The sequence below is a fragment of the Coenobita brevimanus genome, chromosome 95, assembly GCF_032717465.1.
Source record: "Coenobita brevimanus isolate Jiangsu-jjx chromosome 95, ASM3271746v2, whole genome shotgun sequence".
Classification (NCBI taxonomy): domain Eukaryota; kingdom Metazoa; phylum Arthropoda; class Malacostraca; order Decapoda; family Coenobitidae; genus Coenobita; species Coenobita brevimanus.
Genome location: NC_137048.1, coordinates 35,025,907 through 35,037,839, shown reverse-complemented (window position 1 = coordinate 35,037,839; position 11,933 = coordinate 35,025,907). Strand labels below are relative to the sequence as shown.

At 43.6% G+C, this 11,933-nt stretch overlaps 1 protein-coding gene across 1 annotated transcript in view; it reads left to right on the top strand.

Annotated features, from left to right (window-relative positions):
* Positions 1 to 3,310: 3,310 nt before the first annotated feature.
* eya (eya transcriptional coactivator and phosphatase 2) overlaps positions 3,311 to 11,933 on the top strand; it is an 84,402-nt gene continuing 75,779 nt past the window's right edge. Inside the window, exon 1 of the mRNA XM_080282944.1 lies at positions 3,311 to 3,394. Within this exon, the coding sequence (XP_080139070.1) occupies positions 3,311 to 3,394 (84 nt within the window). The remainder of the gene's footprint in view (positions 3,395 to 11,933) is intronic.

Below are 11,933 nucleotides of genomic sequence, written 5' to 3'. Positions count from 1 at the left end.
AAACATTTATCAGGATCGCCAGACGACAAGCGAAAGTGGAGACATGGTTGTGGAAAGCTAGGGAAGTGCGGAAAACGGCCCTCTAGTTACGACGAAGTGTTATAATTTAGTGTTTCTAGAGCCGCTGTTTTCTAGTCCAGGATTTTCAACAGGAGAGCGATTGTGGCGTGACACCTTCCTCTGCCTCCCCCCCCTCTCCACCTCCATCCCCAACCCCCCTCCCTTCGCCTCCCTTTCCCTCTCCACCGTCCCTCCCCTCCCTCCCCCTCCACCACGACAACCCAAGAACCTGTTGTGCCGGAGTCTCGGTTTACGGTGGTGACGGTGGGGACGAAGGGGATTGGCTGCCCACCCTTCCCCCGGACGTAGCAGCAGGTTGGGGGGAGAGAGAAGAGAGAGAGAGAGGGAGAAAGGGAGAGAAGGAAGAGAAAGAGGAGGAGGCAAGGCAGGAGGACAAGGAGGAGGAGAAAGAAAGAGCAGCAGCAACACAATACCGAAGTTCTCCGTGGCTGCTGCAAGGGTTGGACGCATCGTAGCCGGAGAGCATTTGCATCCCCTCAAGTTTCCCCTCACTCATTTCTAAGTTTCCTCCGCATCTCCCCTCCCTCCATCCCCCTCTCCCCTCGCCACATTCCCCCTCCATTCCCTGCCAAACCACACGCACTTTAACAGGTGGTTGCGGTGAAGGCGTGTTGAGGCCCCGGTTTTCTAGTTATGCCAGTCTTCCCTCTCTCTCGTCCACGCTACCCTGCCTGTACACGTTGGAGGAAGGAAATGGCGTTGAGGGGCGAGGAGCGTGACCCAGCGTTGTGAGTCAGCGAGGGGAGGAAGCAGTGTGGCGTGGAACATCCTGGGAAACGGAGCAACAACGAGAGAAACAGCTTGAGAGAGGAAATAGCCTGACGGAGCAGCAGTGAAACAACCTGAGGAACGAGTAGAAACTTTTGAGAAACGGAGCGACAGTGATCGAGAGCCCAAGAAACGGAGCAGCTAAGAGAGAACAGCTTTGCGAAACGAGTAAGAAAGGCTTAAGAAACGGAGCTACAACGAGAAAAACAACCTGGAGAAACGCGTCATCTCGGAAAAGGACTATGCAGCTTGAGGAACGGAACAGCTACGGCAGACACCTTGGGGGAAACCAGTAAAATCGGCTTGAGAAACTGAGCAACAAAAACAAAAAAACAAACAAAAAAAGTTCGGGAAAGGGATCAGAAGTAAAGAGAGCTTGAAAAAACGAGTATAAACAGTCTTAGAGCAGGTTTATGTGGACTAGGATGCTCTTTGTGGCTAAGGTGAGGCGTGTGTGGATCCACGTGGAGAGCAGTTTACAGCCCTGATACAAGCGCGACCTACATAGCAAGAGCCTTAGCGTGCAAACCCCTTTGTCTTAAGAACCAAGGAAACAGCCGCAAGTTAGATCAAAACCATCACGACGAAAAGTAAAATACATAATCGTTACACAAGAACAGGCGTGATACAGGACGGAATTTTAGTGTGACAAAGATCTGCGCAACTATAAGAATTTGTGAAGAAGAACAGGGCTGCGTCATCGAAGGCTGTGTTTAACGGGAAACAATCTGTGTCTTGGCAGAAAAAAACGGAACAGAAAATTAACAGACAAACCACCGCATCGTGAAAAAGGTATAAATAAATAAATGATTAAATCCACGAGAGTCAATAGAGGAACTGCGGCGTGGAAACTGAGCCCCATATTATAGTAGAATCCGGTTGTTAGAATCGCACTATAGTTTGAAATTAAGCTTCATAGTACCATAGAAACTGTAAATTAAAATCAGAATCAAAACTTGAAAATTGAGATCCATATAAATAATAGAATCTGCTGGTTGAAAGTAGAATTTCAGCAGGTAGCTAAACTGATCTTCGTAACGCAACCGAATAAGCGAATTAAGACTACAACTTTAAAAATAAAACTCCATTTTTTCACCAGTGCCATCGTGAAATACAGAATAATAGCAGAAAAAATAAAACAGGCGTGGAAAAATAAAAGAGAGACGTAGAAAAACAGAGCAGAGTCGCGGGGATAAAAGCAGAGACGCGGGAAATAGGGAAATAAAACAGACGCGAGAACAACAAAAACAGGGACGTTAAAAAAAAAAAAAAAACAGAGGCAAGAAAAAATAGAACAGATGTGGAAAAATAAAACAAAGGCGAGAAAAAGGAACAGGCACGGAAAAACATAGCAGACGGAAAAACTGGAGCCGAGACGTGGAAAAAAAACGTAGAAAATAAAACACGATGAAGAACTAAAACAGAGGCTTGGAAAAACTACACACTAAAGAGCTTTGAGTAACGGTGAGCGACTCTTTAGTGAGGTGTAAACTAGAGAGGAGAGAGTAAAGCTCTTTGTAACACTAGAGACAGAGTGTAAATAACGAGGAGGTGAAGTGTGGCAGGAGAGAGAGAGCGAGAGAGAGCCTGTGATGAAGTGTTCTCCTGATACCCTGAAGCCTGAAAGATACACCTGATGCACCTGAAATATACCTTAATGAAGACTGAAATATACCTGGATAAACACTGAAGTACACCTGGATAAAGACTGAAATATGCCTAAGTAAACTACTAAAATATGCAAAAATAAAGTTGATATTTGACGAGTCCTTTTTAACTCTCTTAAATTATATCTATCTTTACCACCGCTACTTTTTCTACTGTGGCTTCTTCAGTGATTGCAAGCACTACAACTGATGCTGGATTATGAAAAACTCCAGAAAAAAGATGCATATGGAAAAAGGTGATATTTACACGACGGCTTCAGAATTGTAACTATAATTACTGTCGACATTACTACGACTACTACAGCCATTTGCATTGTCCATTAGAACTACCATAATAACAGCCATCTACTATTACTACCACTACTGCTACTACTACAACCATCACGTGAAGCTACCACAACTACCAGCATCGCCAAGAGAAGCCACCACCACCACTATTTACCACCACCACCACCACCGCTTTAACAACCATAACCAGCACGAATACCAATAACTACTACCACAACTACCACCATCGATTTACAAAACCACAACCACCAAAATAACAACTACCACAGTCTTCGAGCGCTACCAAAACTACCGCAGTTGAAAGCAAAATCCACCGCATATACCAACCACCACTACTACAACCACCATCATCATCTACAAACACTACCACCATAACATCGCCTCAAAGAAGTATCGCGATTATTTCCACAACTACCACCACGGCTACTACCACGACTTCCACAGCTACCACCACGACTACCACAGCTACCACACCTGTCCTTGTGTGGTAGAGAGGCACAGACAAAATGGTTTCTGTTCTACCCTCCATGGAACACACCTTCCCTACTATGGTTGATTTGAACAAGGAACAAGCTGTCTTAGATCAGCAGGTAGGTGTTAATTACTCTCTCTCTCTCTCTCTCTCTCTCTCTCTCTCTCTCTCTCTCTCTCTCTCTCTCTCTCTCTCTCTCTCTCATCATGGTGTACTTTGACCAGCGGGAGAATTAACAAACTTTTTAAAAAATCCGATGAACTCTGTATGTGTGTGTGTGTGTGTGTGTAAAAAATCACCGTATGGGTTAATATTATGAGAAAATGAGCACTTGGAAATTATATATATATATATTGTTGTGTTTTGTTCAATAGATCATTTAAAATATGTTTTGTGTACTTAATGGCGTGCTTAGAAAACTGAGAATTTAGGACGCCGTGTTCTCTAACCTGTGGCGTATTAAAAAAAATACATAACTCAATAATAATAATAATAATAATAATAATAATAATAATAATGTAAGTTAAAGAATCAAACGCTTTATATTTAGAGTCTGATCAGCGGAGAATTTGAGACGCCTACTTAATATTATTCGTAGACAAGCGGCACTTTTAAAAACCTGCATTCTCTTAATTTATTACTGACATTATCTGTAAAATCAAAATATGCTTGGATCAATGTAAGTATGAGATTCCGAACTCCTTACATTTTTCTTTATGTTGTTCGTTGTGACGGTGTAAAATTTGCCGCCTCTCCACCTTGAACGCTGAGCTGTAACAGGAGATTAATACTGGAATAAGTTGCTAGTCACGAAGAAGTGCTGTGGAAAGGAGAGCCATAGCCCTCTCATATCCTCTCATTGAAGTACATGGAATAAGCTGCAAGTGGACGAAAATCTAGGCCACGTAAGTGAAAGAACACTAGTCACGAAGAAGTGTTTTGGAAAGTATGTAGAGTCACAGTAATATTTTATCTTTGGTCTACGGAAGATAGGCAGCAGTTATGTTATCTCAGGTTCATCTGAAACGTGAACCCGGTGGACCGCAGGCTGGAGTGGCCCTACACCTGAAATCTACCATCCAGCTTTCGGAGGATAGGATGTCGAGGGACGTTTGTATAACAGGGCAGCGCATCCTTCCTGTTGTATCGGTGCCACCACGTGAAGTCGTCCCTCTCCATTGGTTAAATATTGCAAATTCTTTCAGTATCGCATTTCCTACCGTATCAACATTAGCACCGATTTTGTCTACCAGTCGTATCGGCATCAGTCGTATCGTAAGCATTCTTTCAGTGTCGCATTTCCTACCGCGTCAAAAGTAGCACCGCTTTTGTCAGCTAGTCGTATCGGCGGCAGTTATACCAGGCCATCTCGTGATCCAGCATTAATACCACAGCAGTTTTTAGTGGTATTAGCGCTGTGAATTTCGTGGCTTCGTTTTTGTTTATTTATCTATCTGTCTTTATCTCTTTCTATCCATCTATCTTTCTGTATGTCTGTCGACCTGTCTGTTTGTTTATTTATTTATTTATTTATGTTTTGCTTCCTCCAGACGATTTTATTCACCTTTATTATTATTATTATTATTATTATTTATTTTTTTTTTTTTTTTGGGGGGGGAGAGGTTCGAAATGGAGGGATTACTTCTCGCTGCTAAAGGTTTCTCTCTCCTCTCTCCTCCTCATTCTCAACCTTCTTCTCCTTATTCTCAGCCTTGTTCTCCTCCAGTCAGCCTTGTACTGTTTCTCCCACTATCTCACCCTCTTCCTCAATCCCCTTCTCTTTATTGTCATCAGCATTCTTATACGTGACTGACCCGACCTACAATTTCCTGTTTATTCTCGCTCTCCTTCTCCTCTCCTCTTTCTCAATCACCTGTCTACTATCGGGCCCGCTCTCGTTCTCGGTGTCCCTCTCCTCCTTCTCCACATCCTTATCTCCCCGTCCATCGTTGCCAAACTGACACTGCTCATAAGGACGTGAGACTGATGGTGATGATGATGATGATGATAAAGATGATTGACAGAGAAGTGGATGACTGATTGTTTGTGTCGTCGTTGTAGTAGTAGTAGTAGTAGTCGTAGTAGCAGTAGTAGTAGTAGTAATTGTTGTTGTTGTGCTCTCTTGTGTTTATTTTTCGTTCCGTTGTGTTCATCCATCGCTTTTGCTGTATTTCTTTTCTCTTCGTTATTTAAGCTTTGTCACATTCTCTCTCCCTCTGTTTCCCTTTTGTCTCAAACTCGTTCACTCCCAGAAATTTCCTCCGGCTTTCACATCATCGTCCAGCAGTTGCAAAGAATATAATAGAAAGAAAATCATGTCTATAAGAGTTGATGGAGATTGTAACTTTCCGAAACTGAGTAAAACTGTTGATCGATAGCAAGGATGAAGTGGTGAAAGTGATCGTCCTGAGAGTTAACCCCTTCAAACCGATTACCTGTTTCTTTTTTTTTATTCTGTTAAAGTTATAGGTCATAAATTATAGCTGTCGGTATATGAGAGGAGGGTGTAAGTTGGGGTAAGGGCAGCGAAATGGCAGGGGCGACATGGAGGCTATTTGTTTGTGGCTACCCCTTACGGGATTAAGGTGTCTGGCTATAGATAGATAGGTAGATAGATAAATTCGAGTACAAATCATTGGGCAACATCTGGGCGCATCCACAGTCGATTTCAGTTAGGGTGGTAGCTATTCAAAATTATCGAACTGTTTCCGCGTCCTTCTACTCCTCTTCTTCCTCCTCTGGTCACATTTAGCGGTGATATTGGTAGCACAGAAACCTTTAAAATAAGCAATATAGCCTTTTTACGCTAACTTGGCCCAAAACTGCCACCACCTCTCGAATGCTGAGTTGTAGCGATAGATTAAGAGTAGACTATGGTGCTAATCAAGGTGAAGTGCTGCGGAAAGTAAGAAAGCTCTCCATTATTATTATTATTATTATTATTATTATTATTACTGAAACGTTCAGTGGTGGTTTTAGAAGCTGTCAGGGAGTCGGGGATAATCGGAGGAACGCTGATGGACATGCATAAACTTTCCTGAGCGGCAGCGGGCGGTGGGTGGAGGTGTTGAAAGCATCGGAAGTGATAAGGGGAGGTGAGGGTGGATCGGAAGTGGTGAAGGAAGTGGATGTGAAGTAGGAGTGTTTGGAGGGGGAAGGTGAAAGTGGAGTAGGAGTCTTTGAAAGTGGTTATGGAAGTGGTAGGGGGAAGTGAGGGTGGATTGGAAGTGGTGGAGGGAGTTTTGGGTAGATAGGAAGTGATAGGGGGAGGTGAAGGTGGATTTAAAGTGCTTAGAGGTGGTTATGGTAATTTTAAGAGGACTGGAAGTGGTATAGGGAAGTGAGTTAAGTGGTTAAGGGAAGTGAAGCTGGATTGGAAGTGGTGAGGATGGAGTGGAAGTATGTGGAGATGATTATGGAAGTGTTGAAAGGACGGAAATGGTAGGGGATGTGAAGGTGGTCGGAAGTGGTAGTTAAGAAGTGAGTGTGGAGCGGAAATAGTTGCTGCTCACGTAAGCGGTCAAAAAAAAAAAAAAAAGATTGGAATAACTTTTCGTCCACTCTTATGGATGTTGTAGTAGAAAAATTATGCAAGATTTATTTATTAACTTTTGAAATAGCGCCAACACACACACACACACACACACACACACACACACACACACACACACACACACACACACACACACACACACACACACACACACACACACACACACACACGCAGTCTTACGTCGAGTTTATTAATCCTTTCAAAAATAGACATTGTAGTGTGCGTATTAACTCTCTCTCTCTCTCTCTCTCTCTCTCTCTCTCTCTCTCTCTCTCATTAAACGCCTCTTGATCATTTGACCCTCTTATTTTTTCCCGCCGGCAGTACTGCACTCTTTTTACTCTTACTTGGCCTAGAATTTCTATCTCTCCACCTTGAATGCTGAGTTGTAGCTCGAGATTAACGACTTGGGACTAGTCATTAAGGGCTAATTAAAGTTACTGTTATTATTATTATTATTATTATTATTATTATTATTATTATTGTAGTGAAAGGATTTAAAATAATGTCGCTCTACTCCTGCTTTTTAAAGGTCTTCGCGCAGGTAAATAAAATAATTACCGTAGGTGGTATGAGGGATGAGGTTGGATAAGGAGTGTGGGATGAGGCGAGGGTTAGGGGTGAGGTGAACGAGAGGTGAGGTGGGGAGAGGGGTGTGGGGTGAAGGACGTAGAGTGGGGTGTGGGTTGGGGTAAGGGATGGGGTGGGAGGTGAGGTTAAGGTTGAGATGGATGAGAGATGTGAGGTCATTCGAGGTTAGGGATAGGATGTGAAGAGATAGGACTAAAGGGATGTGGGGTGTGATGGGGTGAGGCTGGCGTGGGGTGTGGGGTGGATAAGGGATGTGGGAAGCGAGAGTTGAGAGGTGAACTGAGGTAACAAATTATGTATAGGAAAATGATGTGTAGGTGGATGAGAGATGTAGTGTGTGGGGTGGGGTGAGGGGTGGGTCGGGGTGAAGGGTGGGGTGGGTGAGGGTCAGGGGTGATGTGTGTAGGGCCACGGGTAAAGGTCAACGAAGGTCAGAGATCAGGAGTGAGGGGCTAGGGGGAGGGGGGTGATGGGGAGATGAGGAAGTGAGGCAGGGAGGGGGGTGAGGGTACGTGGAAGGGTGAGGGTGGTAAAAGGTGGGTAAGGGTAAGGAAGTGGATGAGTTAGGGTGAGAGAGTGGATGGTAGAGGGTGATAATGGGTGGATGAGTAAGGGTGAGCAAGTGGATGGGTAAGGGTGAAGGGAAAGGGTGAGGGAGTATATGAGTAAGAGTGAGGGAGTGGATGAGTAAGGGTGAATAAGTAAGGGTGATTAAGGGTGAGGGAGAGTAAGTGAGGGCGCGGCGTGATGCCTTATGTGTTGTGTCATTGTTGGGGAGGGAGTGGCAGGTCTAGTCTACATGTATATATGCATGTGTTCTCCCTCACTCTACCTCACACACGTACATGGGATTGAGGATGTGTGCGTGTGTGTGTGTGTGTGTGTGTGTGTGTGTGTGTGTGTGTGTGTGTGTGTGTGAGAGAGAGAGAGAGAGAGGAGGAGGAGTAAAAATTAATATTATGGTGAGCATGTGTAGTTACGTGAATAAAAAATGTCGTAGCACTACTTTCTTTGCTATTTATTTTGCGTAGTGTCCCGTAACCTCTTAGTCTGATGACGTATATTCTATCCTTGTCCTTCCCAAACGATGTTATTCAAGGGGAAACTTTGGACCTGGAAGTGGATATTATAAAGCCTTCATTAACCTGACCGATAAAGAGGGATTTTCTGAGATGAATTCAGGAGTGTGGAGGTAGCGAGAATAAACTACAGAAATAGATACAAAAATAAGTAAATCGCCAAGGTGAAAGGGTTAAGAGGCCATGAATCACTCGAAAAAGTATATATAGATGAATTTTTTGGTGTAATAATTTAGTGTCTGATAGAGCTATATGTTCTAGTCCTTTCATTTTAACTTGGCCTGAATTTTCGTCTTTTCGCAGCTTATTTCCTGTACCCCAGTGGCCGAAAAAGATAATACTGCGGCTCTCCATCCCTTCCATAGCACTTCTTCGTGACTAGCATCGTGTTCTGTTGTAAAGAGTATTGTGAGGTGATTCTGAATGCTTATCATGTTTGTGTGTTTGTGTTGCTTTGATTTTGTTAGTATGCTTCAGCGAGAGAGAGAGAGAGAGAGAGAGAGAGACTTGTGATTGTGTCTGTGTGCGTGTGTGCATTTAGAAGCATCCATGTTTACGTCATCTTCTGTGTGTACGTGTGTGTGAGTGTGTGTATGAATGTGTCTGTGTACGCGTGTGTATGAATGTGTCTGTGTACGCGTGTGTGTGAATGCGTGTGTGTGCAAAGGGATACACATGGTTCTCAACAAGGTCGGCCTGTCAGGAAAACACTCACTCGGAATATACCAGTTATTTTTTTCTTTATTTTTTTATTTTTCATGTTATTTTTTCACCGATATTTTTTTCATTAATTTCTACGTTTCAGTTTTTCCCTCATTTATTTTTTACCATCCTTTTATTTATATTCGTCTTTATTTTTTTAATTGATCTTATTCGTTCCATTACATACGGTACTTCTGTTGGGATGTATCAGAATCTGTCGTATAGATTTTCAGTGTGTTGATGGATATTCAGTTTGATGATGGTGAAATAGGGAGAGGGAGATAACGAGGTGGAGGGATAAAGTGGGGAAAGGTGGAGGGAGGAAGTGGAGAGGGAGGTGGAAAGGTGGAAGGATAAATGACTGTTAGAGAAGAGAGGGAGACCAGATGAGGTGGATGGAGGAAGTTAAGACAAAGACGAAGAAAGCAGTGTGTGGAAAGGTGAAGGAGTGAATGGAGAGGAAGGCCGAAGACGAGGTGGAGGGGTAAGTGAAGGAGTAATTGAAGGAAGGGAAGCTAAAGAACAGGTGGGTAAAGTGGAGGAATAAAGGATGGAAAGGAAGTCAAAGAAGGAGGTGGAGGGATGAAGTGGAGTACTAGGCTAACTGAAGAAGGTAAGACTAGGGATTGATAGAGAGGAAGAATACATGATAAAGGGAAGATAAAGAAGGTGGAGGATAAATGTATAAGAGTACATGAGGGAGGGGTGTTTGGATTGGTGGGGAAGGAGGGTGTGAGGGTGTGGGGGGAAGTAGATGAAGGAAGGAAAGATAAAGATCGAGGTAGATTGATAATGTGTAAGAGTGTATGAGGGAGGGGTGTTTGGATTGTTGGGGGAGAGGGGTGTGTTGAGGGGAGATGAATGGGGGAGGGGCGTGTGCGTGGGGGGGGGGATGGTGGGGTGGAGACGAGTGGTGATGCAGAGGTATGTAGTTGATGTGGGGGAGCATGGTGGCCCCCCTGTGTGTACTCTGGTGTTCAGACGTTTACCAATAAATACATAAGATAATAGTGAGTGTGTGGCTGGTTTGCTGGCTTCTCAGAGTTTTTGGTGATAATAATAATAATAATAATAAAAATAATAATAATAATAATAGCAATGGTGATGATACTACTACTGTTACAACTAATAATAATAACAGCAACATCCTTTCGTTTAAACAGACATATTCTAACATGCATGGGTTACAATCTAAACATAGGTATCCATTCACTGTGATGTCTTTTTTTTTCCTACTGCCAGATTAAGCCCCATAATCGAGATCCTACAACTGAATGAAATCGTCCATCAGTAACGAGAATAAACCACCTAAATGCTTTCCCTCACGGACTGTTAAAGGAGGCCTCGTACTGAAGGGGGTAACAGCGGTCTCCCGTTATTGTCTGGTTTATATTATCGTTGCTAAGTTATTTTTTTTTTAAGTTTTAGGAAAGGCTTCTGGTGGTAAAGGCGATTACAAAAATGCATCTCCATTAAGCCAAGGTTATGCTAAAATCCTCGCCTCTGTGTTGACCTTTATAGTGTGTCGGATTCCTGCTGCTGCGTTTGTTGTTGTTAGTCAGGGATAGCAGTGTGTGTGTGTGTGTGTGTGTGTGTGTGTGTGTGTGTGTGTGTGTGTGTGTGTGTGTGTGTGTGTGTGTGTACCGTCCAACCTTTCCTACTCCTCGGCCTTGCTTGCCATCACCTGTTTCTTTGTCGCCAAGCATTCACTGTGTATCTGGGTCTGGTGAGGGAGGCCTTCAAAAAACGCCGCTGATGCAACACCGTGATACAAACACCCTTAAACTCCTCGTGTATCCACCTAAAGGATGATAATGAACTGTAGGAAATGAGTTAGTTACCTTAGCCTGCAGTCCACCGGGTTGACGTTTAGATAACCTTGGGGCTACAAAAATATTAGTTAGTTGTTTATGTTGACGCCTGGTAGTCTAATGGTGCCAGAGACGATTTGGTGCCAGAGATGATTGGGTGCCAGAGATGATTGGGTGCCAGAGATGATTTGGTGCCAGAGACGATTTGGTGCCAGAGACGATTTGGTGCCAGAGATGATTTTTGGCACCAGAGACGATTTTTGGCACCAGAGACGATTTGGTGCCAGAGACGATTTGGTGCCAGAGACGATTTGGTGCCAGAGATGAATTGGTGCCAGAGATGATTTGTGCCAGAGATGATTTGGGGGATGGGGGTACAGGGATAGGCTGTTGGTGGATTATAATTTCGTTCACAAGAGTTTCCACATCTGTAATCATGGCCCTTGTTTTCCTCGGACCTACGGGTCATGTTCCCCTCAGGACCCGTAACTACCACGCCTTGAACATGTGCAGTATAGTGTTCCCCCCTACCCCCATGTAGACGTACACAAAGCCGGCCCCTACACACACATACATACATACATACTCTTGTTCATTTTACGGCGATCAGTGTTGTGCTGGGGTAGTGCATGGGGTAGTTTCAGTTTCAGAGTTTTTAGAGTAAGCCATCTATAGTTTTCCAAGTAATATACATGCATATTAAGTGGAGTTGGGATTGGGTAGGCCAGGACAAGCAATGAAAAAAAAAATGGGATGAATATAATTGCTTGGCGGGAACGAAGATAAAGAATAACATAGAACTTGAGAGGGTAATGCTGATTCATACTAAAATACGTTCATCCTCCGCTCCTAGTCTTGTTATTTTTATTTTTCATTCCTCAGTCTTCCCTTCCTCCGACCCTCCCTCCTTGTCCTTTCCTT